Below are 13,618 nucleotides of genomic sequence, written 5' to 3'. Positions count from 1 at the left end.
CATGTGACCACTAATCAGGAAGTTAGTTCAAAGGGGGAGTATCATGGGATGACAACGGTCCTGCTCTCATCTTTTGTTTTTTTTTTGTTGTTTTTTTTTGAGACTTTAACATGATTCACACGGAGTTTATTCTCTGTCTAAACCTGCTCTTGTTTCTTCGTGTTGTTGCTCAATTCAGGAACAATGTTCAGCAGCAGTGGCCCGTCCCCTACAGGTATGAGGATTTCTCCATGCTGTTTTCTGCTCTGTAACATTGAGTCATGTGACAGAAAATAAACTCACTGTTTTGGAGAAAGTTTAAACTGCAAGGAACTCTGTGCTGGAAAAGCTCCTGTCGGCAGTTTTCCATTGGCTGCGTCCTAATACACGAAGATGGTTTCATTTTCTGTCTTCGTCGAGAATCTAGTTTAAATTAGCTCCAACGCAGCCATGCTTTAAGTTTCATATGTCCAATTAACTGTCAACTAGACGTTTTGTTAATATCAGGCATAACGTGTGTGCAGTCACATTCAAGGACCTAGTAACAGTAGATCTTAAACTGATGAAAACTGCAAATCTAATGGCTGGTACGTTCACGTGACTTTGGAAACCTTGGACTCTACAGCATTTCACTGTATGAGCGTGTAAGAAACCTTAAGTTTAGAGATTTATTATACAAGAAGTATGTTATGTTTATGATTTTTAGCATGATTCTGATTGAAACAGGGCAGTCTTTATTTAACAGAAAAAGTCAATCATAAACATTTCCCAAATTACTTATCCAAACTGCTAAACTACAAAACTTTAGTTCATTCTTGAGTCCAAGTGGATGTTTGTGGTAAATTTGAAGAAATTCCCTCAAGGTGTCCCTGAGATATCAGTGTACATTTTACTGCAGTTTTAGAGTCTAGCTTCAGTGATATTTCAACCAGTCCTGGTTGTGTTTCTACAGATGACAGCTCTCATTGTGCAATCATTATGTCAAACATGCTGTATATCCCATTAACTCTATAGTTCCAGTGTATATTGTATATCTATACACTATGCAAGTACTTTATGTAGAAGAATTGTTTTTAACACACTGGATTTACTAAAGGTGGTCAAATCTAAACTGAATAAGAAACCCTAGTGATTTACTACTGGCTATGTTGCATAAAGGCCTCTGTAGTGGTATAAAACTTAGTGCTGGCATGGTCTGTAGTGCATTTCTTATGTTACCCCCAGACGGTTCGATCATCGCCCCGCTGCAGATTCTTACTGTGAAGCTCTCTACCCGTTCTGCCCCACGGGAGACCAGGATGGACGAATTCCATACATGAGAGACAGCGATGTTATCTCAGTGTATCGACTGCAAACACCTGTGTGGGAATTCAAGTACGGAGATTTGCTTGGGAAATTTGTAAGTACAGTAAATTATTGTGTGGTCAAATGAAGCTGTTGAAGATACTTTCTGTTGAATAGTCGAAGTTAAGTGAATAATTGAGCTGTGGATTAAGAAAAAAAGTGGGAATGAGATTTGACAAACGCACCAAAAATATCAGACTCATAAAAAGTGCAGTGGCTTCAACAGAAAAACAGATGCAAACATCATTTAAAGACAAAATAGGAAATTACCCCAGAACAACTCATACAGGAGAAGAAGAAAACTAGATCACAACCATAGAACAAAATGAACATAAATTGAGAAAAGTATATTAAGGAAAAAGGAAAGTCATTTTAAAAATTTGAAAAAAGTGTGTTGTAGGACAGAATAAAATATGTGTCAAATACAACTTAATTTCCAAAATATTGTCTTGTCTCTTATTTTTATGAATATTGTAATGATTTTATTGGTGGTTTTGGTTAAACTTTAAGATAAATTAAATAAATTGAACAAAATCAATCACTGTCAGTGAAAGATTTTGTCAGTGAAAATATTTGATTACATATTTAAAACTAAATGTAGTCTCCATGTAATAAAATTGCCATCATTAGGACAGATATTCTTTTGTGTTGTTGATAATTATATTTTCAGGGATTGAGATGAGGATGACTGTGTTGCAGCTGCGTGTAGATGGTTAAATATGTGGTATCAGACATGGAAAGGTTATTAAATATAGTGGGGCTGTATTTAGTCATAGAAACACAGCTGCACACACTTCCCCCATGTCTACACACAGAGAGGCAGTGTAATGTTTCCATTTGGTTCACAGCATATCATGCATGACGCTATTGGGTTCAGCAGTTCAGAGACGGGGGCCAACTACACCATGGAGTGGTATGAGCTGTTTCAGCTGGGTAACTGCACCTTCCCTCACCTCAGACCAGAGATGTACGCGCCTTTCTGGTGCAACCAGGGAGCAGCCTGCTTCTTTGAAGGCATCGATGACTTACACTGGTCACAAAATGGCACCCTGGAGAAAATAGGAGAAATAACTGGTGAGACAATTTACTCATATTTGGGATACAATAAAAACTTTTTTTTTTTTTTGCATTTTTGTGACCTATTCTAAAGAGGGCAGGGTAGAGAGTTTAGAGTATAGAGAGAGCTATGACTGCTAATGCTAGAAATCATCTGCATATAAAAGGTATGCTGTAACTGTGAGGGGTCACAAAAATCTTTATGATTCGTCTTTGTCAGCACCGCCTCTTTTGGAATATGGGAAATTATCCACAGCCCAAAGCATAAATCTCAGGAGGTGTGACTAATTACCTGTCTATGGCGGCTCACATGCCTTTTTCCCATTGCTGTCTGAGAACTACAACACTTCCCATGACCCAGGAATAAGCGGTTTGGATATAGAAAATAAATGAATGGAGGAATTCAATGGAATGCTCTTTTGTTTTGATATTTTCTTATGCCTACTGCTTCCTTTTCTCTATATAGGGAACCAGTTCAATGACATGGCCCAGTGGGTCCAAGACGACAACGAGACTGGGATCTATTACGAGACATGGACAGTTCGCTCTGACCCCGGCCCTAACGCCACGGTGTGGTTCGAGTCTTACGACTGCTCCCAGTTCGTCCACCGCACGTACAGGAAACTAGCAGAGCTCGGAGCCAAACTGTCCAGTCGAACGCAAACCAACTACACCAAGATCTACCTGTACAGCGGTGAGCCCACGTACCTCGGCAACGACAGCGCCATATTCGGACAGCCTGCTCTGAAGAATCTGGCAGTGGACATCCGGAACTTTTACCACACATTCAGACCGCACCAGTCATTTACAGACTTTGCCATCAGTCTGTTGGAGGCTTATAAAAAGGTTGTGTTGGACAAGAGCTTCTACCTCTACTACAATTTTGAGTACTGGCATCTGCCAATGAAACCTCCCTATGTGCAGATAACATATGAAGAGGTGCCTTTGCCTTAACATCCCACCTGCACCACAGCTATTTCCATTCCTGATTAATCAGTCGATTAATTGATCATCCAAATGACGAGCTTGTTAGCGGTGATTTAAAAGTAGCAAAAGCAGCAAACCTTCACATTTGAGAAGCTGAAACCAGTAAACTTTTGTAGTTTTTAAATGATTAATTGATTAATCATAATCAGCTAATTTCACCACCCGGTCCAGATCGTATCACATGATGATCATCCGCAGGATTTGCTCAGTGAAATGTGTCCTCCACAGGTTTCCTGTAAACAATCAAAAGTGATGTCATCACCAAAATGCATTGAATGTGTCCTCGAGGCCTAACTAACATGTTTACTGCATTTCCTTCCTCGTGAAACATTTGCAAAGCTCATGTTTTGAATATTTTGCGCTTTGTTTACATTTGCGTTTGTTAATCACCACAAGGTCCAGCCTTACTGTTATGTATATATGTGTGTACAGTAACTATTGATTTTCATCTTTATACCAAATTTTTTACTCATTCCCACTCTGATGTAATGCTGTGTTTAGAAAAGAATAAAATTACAGATGCAAAGAGTACAGTCACAATTTTTTTTTTAATTACCGGTATAAGATCACATATTCAAAACCATAATTTTAATTTCAAGACAGGTGACCAGTAAAGCAAAGCAGACAAAAGCATTTGTCATACAGAAGCAAAACTGAAGGACAGCACTGTCAACACCAGTTTACTCTGAATAAAACTTACTGGAAAATAACATATCGACAAGAGGCATATTCATGATCAAAGATAAATAAATTTTCCCTCTTCATCTGCATTCATATGAAACTCATCCAGCAGAATTTTCCAAGAAAAGCCAATAGAAACAACAGGAAAATGATTAAAACCAGCTGAGTATGGAGACACAGTCTTCACTTTAGAGCTGCTGCCACGGCCACTGTTAAACACACTGAACAAATTATGAGAAATAATCAGAAGATATGTTACTGTACCGTTGAGATGCTAACGTACACGAGCACAGACAATCGGCACAGGAATTTACGTCAGTGATCAGAGACCACTACTATCAATAGACTATGTTACGTCAATCAAATACCACTAAGAAGCATCCACACATCCTGCAGTAAAGTGTCTGTTTTTGTCACTGTTTGACTACATGAAATGAGTGATGGATAGAAATAATAAAATCCGGCAGAAAAATAAATCAAAATCTGTGTTTTACATAAATTCTAAAGACATACAGTGCCATCCAAAAGCTTGTCCACTACTGATAACTTTCTATAAAAATACATTTTTGACAACTTATGGCTCTCAAAGTCAATTACATAGCTTTTAATAACATACAGTGTAAAAAGTGAAAAGGTTTGATTGCGATTTTGCAATGTCTTCATATTTTAAGTGCCCTCTACGTATTTCTGCAGATTTTTGCACTCTATGTTATTCCAGCTCTTTTTAAGTAGATCCCAGTGATGTCTTATTTGTTTTTAAATGATTTTACAATTTTCCTAAAGATGGTCATTATGGAATTATGATAACTGTGGAGACAGAGCCATGTAAATCTGCGCACCTTTCAGTTCAATTTGAATCCTGGAAAATGAATCATCTTACACAGTTTAAGACAAAAACAATGGCCTTCCTCTGCACATAGAGTGTCAGCATTAAATTAACCGAATGGAGTGTGGCACTTGCTTGTTAAAATCTCTCCACTGTGCTGATTATTGATTAAATTTAAAATGTAGTGGACTCAAAACTTTTGAACCACCTGCATGAAACAAAACCATGGTTACAAGAAGTGGAAGGGTCAAAACCAATCTTGCTGCTGGTCTACTTGCTGGTTATAATAATTGATCTTTTATAACTGAAAAAAACAAACAAAAAACAAAACAATTACAAAAGCAGTATCCATATCAATAAATTACACAGCTTCATCTTCTCTATTAACTACAGTATTAAAAAGATCCATCTAGTAAAGGATAACTCGCACTCTGGTTTTATAAAAGACACGAGCTGTTAAGGAAACTTCAAACCCTGACAGAGGGTGAAATAAAGAAATAAGTACATTTCTATTCATTATAATCAAACACACAGCGTTTTACATACAGATGCATTTGACTTCCTTCTTAAAGGAAAAAAAAGTTTGTTTCACTCATCTGACTTGCCAAATCTCTTTCGAACTGAAATGAATGCATGTGTGGGTCAGGAGCACTAATGAAATCTGCAAAGACAGTGTTTGTAATGAAAAGATGAATACTGCTTCCTCTCTTTTATGTATGATGCAACAACATGATACAGAGCAAATGTGGGCTTACAGGAGGGCAGATATTCACAACAGGTTTAGAGCTTGAACAGGCAAACAGCAGAAGATACAAATGAAACCTATATAGGAAATATATTCATTTAATGCATCTGAGACACAAAGGCTTAGTTTTGCATTCTCAGTGTGCATTGTAAGCTAATAGCTGCAGAGACTCTAGTCTATTGTTGAAAAATTACAAAGCAATCCAAGTATGAAGGTTGGAGACAATATCTACCTCCAAATTCAGACATGTCTGTGCACTGTTTATATTTACATTACATCAATGTTTCACCACTTCAGTGTACTGTTCTGGTCTCTGACTCATCAGAAACCCAGCACAGCATAAAAAATGAGCATTAAAATCTGGATCCAACTAAGACAAATTGGAGCATTATAAAGCTCATTTCCTTGCTCTCATTAGGGTAGGAGGACTTAGTTTGTCCTAGTGATTATTTGGTATTCATGTAAGGTGCTTAGAAAAACTATGACTGTACAGAAACCTTCTCAATAAAAATAGAGAAATTAGCCAATTGATGCACAATGCAGGAGAGAAATATCTGCTTAACTTGGATGAAAATAAAAATCTATGACATTAATCAACAATGTACACCTTCACATCACAAATACAGAGAGCTATATACACGTCTGGTTCTCTCCTGGCCAACTTCTAAACTTTTCATCAGTAAAGTTTTCTTCTCTAATGCGTGATTGAGCATGGGCGAAGAGGAGAAGCAAGATGTCATTAACACCACTGCTGCTCTTTGTGTTAAAATTAGTTTAAAATGGGGTGAAGGACCAGCCGCTCAAATGCTAAATTAAGTGAACCCACTCTCAACTACGCCTCCGAAACGCATCCTATATGCAAATAATGTTGCAGCCATTTGGAAACCTCCAATGCCACGTTGTGTTAGAGAGCAGAGCTGTTATCTCAGACTGGATTTAAGTAAGCCAAGTGGTAGTGTAACTACATGCAATTGTGCACCTACTTGTCCCAAATTACTCCACAATGTTAAAAAAACATTAAAACACACACACACACACACACACACCGCACGCACATGTGCACACATATGCACACACACAGACATCTCTCATAATAATGATTATCATAACCAAGCTACTATGTCTGTGTAACTCAGTTTGCAGTTATAAAAACATTGCTTTTTTTCGTCAAATATTTCCACCTACGCTGCTCTGTCTACTGATTGTTTATTGTGTTAAGAAGCCAGCCTGCCGAGTTCTGTCTCCACGTTAGACAAAGCAGGATTCCTCAGTCCACTTTGAAGCTAACAGGCAGAGATTTTTGTGGTGTTTGCACTACATGATAACATTGTGTAGCAGTTGGGCGCCCCATTATACCCCTACACACAGAGGTTCAGCGAGTTTATGCTCTCCATGTTGGCACCAAACATTCCCTCCACTATAGTTAAGCATTAAGAGGCTTTTCAATGCAAACATGGAGGCTGTGACTGTTCTACACCACATACTTGACGTACTAAACTCCTCTCTGGCTTAAATCTACCAGGTCGGCATCATGTCCGGGAACCAGACACGTCCCAGGTGCTTCGAAACCTCCCAGTGAATCTCATCTAGGGAGTATTTGTGATCAGGAATCAGCACCTCCTCCATGATAGAGAGCTGGGACAGCCTCCGGCCGCACATCTTGACAAATTCAACAAATGCGCTGCAAGAAACTTCGCACTCGCCAAGGCCGATGGCTGACAGCTGGGTGCAGTGCTTTGCGATGCGGATCAGCTCCTCATCCAGAGGACGCAGGCCGTTGGCGCATACCACCAGCTCCACCAGACGGGGGCAGTGGAGGCCAACGCGGCCCAAGACCTCCTTGCTCACCGAGCGGCCGAAGTAGAGGTGTGTGACGGGGATCTCCTCGTTAAAAAAAGGGCCGAACTCTTCCTCATAGAGGAAGAAGTACATGACCAGGTTGAATTTGGGCGAGTGTCGCACCATGGCGTCCCAGCTGCTCTTCTTGATGGTGTGGAAGTGCTGGCCGGGGTTCTCACTCACCACGTCGATGCGCAAGTGTTCCAGGTGGACGTGTTTCTCTGAGGAGAGGGCCAGCAGGAGTTCATCGCTCAAGAGGTGGTAGTTGAGCGCTAGCTCTCTCAACCCGTGACACTGGTCTGCCACACACAGGATTCCTAAAAATACGGACAGGTTGTGCTTTTAAAACATCATCTAATCCAGTTTTTAATTTCCTAAATATGACGGAATTCTCCAGAAACCACGGCCATTAACATGAGGGGGAAAAAATGATCGCTCCTAAGCACAAAAACTTCCACTACTAGTTGAATCAGCAGTCATTATCATAGCTGACAATTAAAAACAGTTCCAGGAAAATGTATGTAAGAGGAAGAAACAGAAAAACCACAAAAGAGTTCATTCATAATATATCATGTGACGTCTGCCAGCCTACCACATAAAATGACAACACTGTTTGAGGGCAGACAAGAAAATTACAGTGTGTTAATAAGCCACTGAATGGAAAACACTTAAAGCTTTGTGACTCCAAATAGGAAATCAAAAACACTGGCCAAAAGTGCAAGGCAGGCATAGACTAAAAATATTGTGCTTCATGTTATCCAGTGACCACAAGAAAAAACAAACAGAAAAAGCACAACAAAGCTGCTTCCTCTGATCTTAAGCACGCAATCAGCCACAGGAGCCTTTGCTTTCACTGTACCTGCTGGAGAGACGTGAGGGCAGCTGCTCATCTTCAGCAGTTTCAGGGTGTCACTGTTGTTGGCCACCAGCACCTTCAGAGACGGATCGTCAACAGGCGTGTCGTCAATCTTCAGCGAAGACAGCGACTTCGAGTTGACAAACACCACAGTCAGAGCCGAGATGAAATGAGACTGTGGAAGGACAAAGGCAGGTGACACGATCACTTATAAATACTATAAATAATATTTGCTGGTCAAATGGTCTGATTTCAATCATTTATATTTGGAATGATGGTGGCTGATACATAATTTGCGGATAAAATTTCCATTTTTGATTTTGAAATGTGACAAACACATTTAACAATTTTTTTTCTACTGTAACAGATGATGCCTCTTAAGCCAGACAGAGGTTCTGCAGGTGTAAAATGTCCTTAGAAATAGAACCTTTTTTGGAGAATGTGGGGACAAAAACTGTACAGGGTGTGTAAAAGGTTTCATGCTGCTGTGATGACAATGCTTGAAGTCATAAACCAACTCATACTGTGGTGAGAGTTTCTCAGAAAGAGCTGCGTGTGCATGGCATGAGACAAAGTAAGACTTGCAAAAGTAACATCCTGTCTGAGTCCATGCCACTAATTACAAATTTGTCCTTGGCCATGCTTGAAAACACACCCTCTTTTTTTCAGCCCCATCCCCAGATAAGAACACAAAAACTATCTTGTCCAAAAGCATGCTCAGCCAAAGTTTAAGGATACCACAGTGGAAATTCATTAGCATTGTACTGTATAATAAAATGTTCACTACAACAACAATTCCTTAGACTTTCCTTACAAATCTGAAGAAGGATCTGAAGGATACTATAAAGCCCCAGACACCTTGAGTTTATGTTAATTATACCTTTGGAACCTCCATGAAACTAGGCCTGGCTGTGGAGATGAGCCCCAAAGTCTTCAGTGAGCAATTCACCAACTGTGAAAGAATGTCACATGCTGCCTCTGCAGACTCTGTGCTACTGTCCACCTGCAAGTACAAAGATTAAATATCATATCAGGGACATTAAAATGTTATTTTTTAACCAGATAGTGCTAGCAAATTATTGCAGCCAAGATTCAAGACATTGTTTGTGTTGCATATTTCTGCGCAGACAACACTGCTGTCACTCTCTCACCTTGAAGCTAACGTACTGCAGGTGGTTGGAGTGCCTCTTTATGATCTGCTTGATGAGGTCTGGATGTGTGGCTTTCAGGTAAGAGCTAGCTGGCTGGTTAAGCTCAAATTCAAAGCATCTCCACAGCTCAGGCATGTGGAAAGCCTGGTTCCACCTGCGACACACCTGAGAGGCATATGCCCGGTCCAGCAGAGGAAGGTACTGGAAGATGTGGAGCAGAAGCTCCTGAGGCAGCCGTGCCCACTCGCAGTCTGGTGACTCGCCGGGCACCACAGCCTCTGACTCCTCGCTCACCTGCTTCCGAACCTTCTTGCGAGACTCTGGTGGGCTTTTACTGGTGGAGCTGTTGCTGCCCTCCTCAGCTCCTTTCACCCGCTTCATCCTGAAACACAAACATAAACTAGTTTGTTATAATCCAGCATGGCAAAGCGTGTTAAAGACATATTTTAACTACACAGTTAATTATACTGATTAATCAAGTTTGTTCAGGTTAACCCTAACTATATGAAAGCTGATCCTAACAGTCACTTCATTTAAGGTTTCCTATTTCAAAGCACCTAATATGGACAATACCAAATCTGCAAATAATTCATCCTCACTCTCCAGTATAAATACGCATAAATTCATCCTGGCACGGGATTTGAACTGTCTGATTGGTCCAAGCCATGAAAGGCCTAGTACTACACCCGTTACACTTTCTTGTTAATTGAAGACCTTTATAGACATCTTGTCACCAAACAGCTATATAGACCCTTTCTGATTCAAATATCCATCTATGCAATATTCCTTTTACTCTTTTATAGTTTGAGATAGTGTTACAATTAACAATTTCTATTATTATTATTATTATCTTGATTAATTATTTAGACTATCAAACAAAAAATGACCATCACAACTTCACACAGTTGAACTATTCAGTTTACAATTATATTTGCAAAAGAAGAGCCTTGCAGTCTTGAACTGAATCCTCTCTGATTGCTTCCTGATGAGTTCCTACTTTATATATAGCCCCCCCCCCCCCCCCCCCCCTTTCTCTCTTTATTTATTTATTTGTTTTACATTATATGGACAGGTGTTTTTATTATTTTGTCCACTTAATTTATATCAGTGTGTGTATGCAAAGTTACAGAGAAATCTCGCTGTGTGATGCAATATAGTTTAACAGCACCACAAACTAAATCAGACAGTTGAATCCAGCTACACCTGGGGCTACTATAATATGCACATGGTGTGTAGCATTGCATACACAATACTGCACTGGAGGTTGGGTAAGTGTTACTGCACAAGGCTGAAACATTAAGATTAATAAGATGATAAATAATTAACTGATAATCTATTACTAAGATGTTACCTGTTAAACTTTCAAATTCTGTTGTTAAATTACACTTAAACGTTATGTCTGAGATTGTTTATCTCGGAAGAAACGTGACTGTTATGGCTTTAAGCTTCGTTAGCCGGAGGCCATGTTTAAGCAGATACCCGTCTATATATTGAGGTTGTGCACATTTAATGCAGTAATCATTAGCTGCAGCTCGTCTTGTTGCATCAATGCGCGGGATAAAATTAATTAACAAGGAATCGGTTTGCATTGGTGTCTTAAGTAACCGACGCAGTGAATGAATGCAGCCGCTAGCTTAGTTTTGCTTAGTAAGCAAGCTCGTGGTAGCAATCTAGCTTCGTGTGATAGTAAAATGCACATGTTTATTAGCAGAATAACACGCGGCTCATGTCATACTGCGACGCTCTGAGCACAACATAGCTTGTCCAAACATCCCACCTTGTTGTTTACACACAGCTAGCTCACTAGCTGTTAGCAGGAAAATCCGACAACTGGCAGACTCGACTCTTCAGCCCGGGCCCACGCTGGAAAAACTCATTCGCACGAACCAAATACCGCGCATCGGAGCACAATAACCGAGCCGTTTGACGAGGAAGAAGAGGGAGTAGGACGTTTTCGGTGGAGAAACGGCCGGAGCTTAGAGGCTTCGCCCTGTTGACCTACTTCCTCCGCGGGAGTTACGGATCCCCTGCATCTGAAATGGCGAAATGTTGTTGTGACAGCAGCGCTGCATCATGGGAAATGCAATGCGAAATGGCTGTTTGTAAAGATCGTCTCTGTTATAACGATGGCTCACTCGATAGTTTAAAAACAAGAATACATATTTTGTCCTGCGTTACCTAAAGTGAGACGGAGTCATTCCAAAATTATCACAAATACACACCCTGTTGCAGATTATTCCGAACTTTTGAAAATTAATTTTGAGTTAATACTCCAGCCTAGAGGTCAGCAAGAGTCCTAATAAGGAGCTCACAAGGTGAACCAGGGGGATGTCATTGAGTTAATTTTGCAGTCTGGTATGAGGAAATCAGGCAGAGTAATACATCACTGTATTTTCATACTCTCTGCTGAGTTTCAGCCTTTTAATTATGATATTAACAGAAATTAATTCTACATGAACGATGACTTTAGCTAGATTTGAGCGTCATATCTTAAAGATGTAACAAATCAAAGGCAAACAGATGGGTGATTTAATGAGAAAGTCAATGCTCATTAAGAAATGACACAGTGTATACTTTGTGAAACAGAGAACCTGGTTTATTACCATTCAACTCCATCCACCACAGATATTACAGAGCAGATTCACAAGTATTAAGCTTTTTTATATAACAGCAGCTGCTTTTTTTCCACACTCTGTTCCCCTAACCCCCCCACCCCACCCCCCTTGCCTCCTACTAGGGAAAAGCATTACAGGTGCACAATTTCATTTGGTGTGAGGACTGGCCCCCTCAAATCATTCAGCTGTAATCAGTCTCACTTTGAGGTTTTTGTTTGTTTTTGTATTACTGTAGGATTTGGTACTTCTTCTTCTTTTTTTGTCAACAGAGCTGAAAATAGGATTTACATCCACCATCATTCACTGCAGGTGCCAGGCTCCTCCATCTCTAGACAACAAAAGAGATCTGACATTTAGAAGAGGGGGGAAATTACGACTCTCTACTGTATAAAAATGTACAGTGGCTTTATTGACATACATTCCATAGGTTAAACAGCTGCAAAATAGGAGGCACACCCAGTATTGCACTTCATTAAAAGTTCTGGCTCAAAACATAACCCAGAATATCAAACAAAACTGAAGTGAAGAGTAGCAACTTCGGAATACAGCTATTTTGAATAGTATCGTTATATACAAGATTAGATAAATCGTACACTATTTTCCGCCCAAACATAATATTCTTAACAGTCTTATTCACCAACTCATCTTTTTTTGTCCGTCAACCCATGATGCACTTGACAGTGGAGAATACTGTACAAGATTACGAAAAAGGTTTACATACAACAATATTTTAAATTTATAGTTAGGAAGCTGGAAATACGGCCTGTTCCTTATTTTTTTAACCCCACCCTGATCAACAGTTGCCTTAAATTTATTTCATATTCAATGTTTAATCTTGTATTGTTACACTTCAGTGATCAGGAGGTGTGCAATGTCTATAGAAGCCGAGGGAATACAACGGCCGCATGCAAACACGTCACAAGTTATTTTCTTTATTTTTTTTTTAATCTTCTTTTTTTAAAATTCTATAAGTTCTTTTTTTTTTCGTTCAGGTTGCTCCGAATCCGAATGTGCCACAGCTCGTGTTGGTAGCAGGGCCTGGATACTGATGTTGGTAGAAGAGCCGACCTGAGGACTCTTGGCGTGGAGCGGAAACCTGGTCCAGTGTCCAGGAGACTTGACAATTTAAGAGCCAAGCTTCACGGCTGAGCTTCAGCGGCGGCGGCAGCGGCAGCAGCCAGAAATCACAGTAGACAAACTGGTTTTCACTCAAAGTCTCGTGTTGTTTTAGAAGGTGTGAGCGTTCCTGCACACCCCGCAGCCCAGGGCGAACTCCTCCCCCGTTGGCGGGTGAACCACATGCAAAGGGCACTCGGTACCCTCCAGCTGCTTGCCTTTGGGCCCTGTGACAGAAAGGACAAAAATCACATCTCAACTTTATTCAGTCAGTATCCTTAAAGACACATTCCAATGTCCTAGCCATGGATGTATGGTCTCTGTTGGCAGGGCAGTGTAATAGTAGGAAGTTCCCTCATCCCCATCCTCCTGATCCAACAACAGGGGCGAGGATTTGATTCAAATCCCTGCCTCTGGTAACTA

General features: G+C 40.3%; 3 protein-coding genes across 3 annotated transcripts in view; 1 reads left to right on the top strand and 2 right to left on the bottom strand.

The window, feature by feature from the left end:
- The first annotated feature begins 6 nt into the window (after window positions 1-6).
- Window positions 7-3,895, top strand: cln5 (CLN5 intracellular trafficking protein). The gene is made up of 4 exons (XM_018702665.2): window positions 7-214; window positions 1,204-1,378; window positions 2,172-2,397; window positions 2,846-3,895. The coding sequence occupies exons 1-4, from the start codon at window positions 111-113 to the stop codon at window positions 3,331-3,333; spliced, it is 993 nt and encodes a 330-aa protein (XP_018558181.1). The 5' UTR covers window positions 7-110; the 3' UTR covers window positions 3,334-3,895.
- Window positions 3,896-11,474, bottom strand: fbxl3a (F-box and leucine-rich repeat protein 3a). The gene is made up of 5 exons (XM_018702664.2): window positions 11,242-11,474; window positions 9,465-9,846; window positions 9,194-9,316; window positions 8,317-8,488; window positions 3,896-7,774 (listed from the first exon to the last, which is right to left on the bottom strand). The coding sequence occupies exons 2-5, from the start codon at window positions 9,843-9,845 to the stop codon at window positions 7,134-7,136; spliced, it is 1,317 nt and encodes a 438-aa protein (XP_018558180.1). The 5' UTR covers window position 9,846; window positions 11,242-11,474; the 3' UTR covers window positions 3,896-7,133.
- Window positions 11,475-12,467: 993 nt separating this feature from the next.
- Window positions 12,468-13,618, bottom strand: part of mycbp2 (MYC binding protein 2) — a 57,821-nt gene continuing 56,670 nt past the window's right edge. Inside the window, 1 exon segment of the mRNA XM_018702638.2 lies at window positions 12,468-13,422. Coding sequence (XP_018558154.1) covers window positions 13,307-13,422 — 116 coding nt within the window. The 3' untranslated portion in view covers window positions 12,468-13,306.

Source organism: Lates calcarifer, linkage group LG1 (assembly GCF_001640805.2).
Source record: "Lates calcarifer isolate ASB-BC8 linkage group LG1, TLL_Latcal_v3, whole genome shotgun sequence".
Lineage (NCBI taxonomy): Eukaryota > Metazoa > Chordata > Actinopteri > Centropomidae > Lates > Lates calcarifer.
Note: the sequence above shows the minus strand (reverse complement) of the source record. Positions and strands in the feature narration are given on the sequence as shown.

Coding starts and splice junctions, on each gene's coding strand:
- cln5 (XM_018702665.2), top strand. CDS start 111: ATGATTCACACGGAGTTTATTCTCTGTCTAAACCTGCTCTTGTTTCTT. Junction 215..1,203: donor CAGTGGCCCGTCCCCTACAG/GTATGAGGATTT, acceptor TGTTACCCCCAG/ACGGTTCGATCATCGCCCCG. Junction 2,398..2,845: donor GAAAATAGGAGAAATAACTG/GTGAGACAATTT, acceptor TTCTCTATATAG/GGAACCAGTTCAATGACATG.
- fbxl3a (XM_018702664.2), bottom strand. CDS start 9,845: ATGAAGCGGGTGAAAGGAGCTGAGGAGGGCAGCAACAGCTCCACCAGT. Junction 8,489..9,193: donor GTTTCATGGAGGTTCCAAAG/GTATAATTAACA, acceptor GTCCTTCCACAG/TCTCATTTCATCTCGGCTCT. Junction 7,775..8,316: donor CCCTCACGTCTCTCCAGCAG/GTACAGTGAAAG, acceptor CCGTATTTTTAG/GAATCCTGTGTGTGGCAGAC.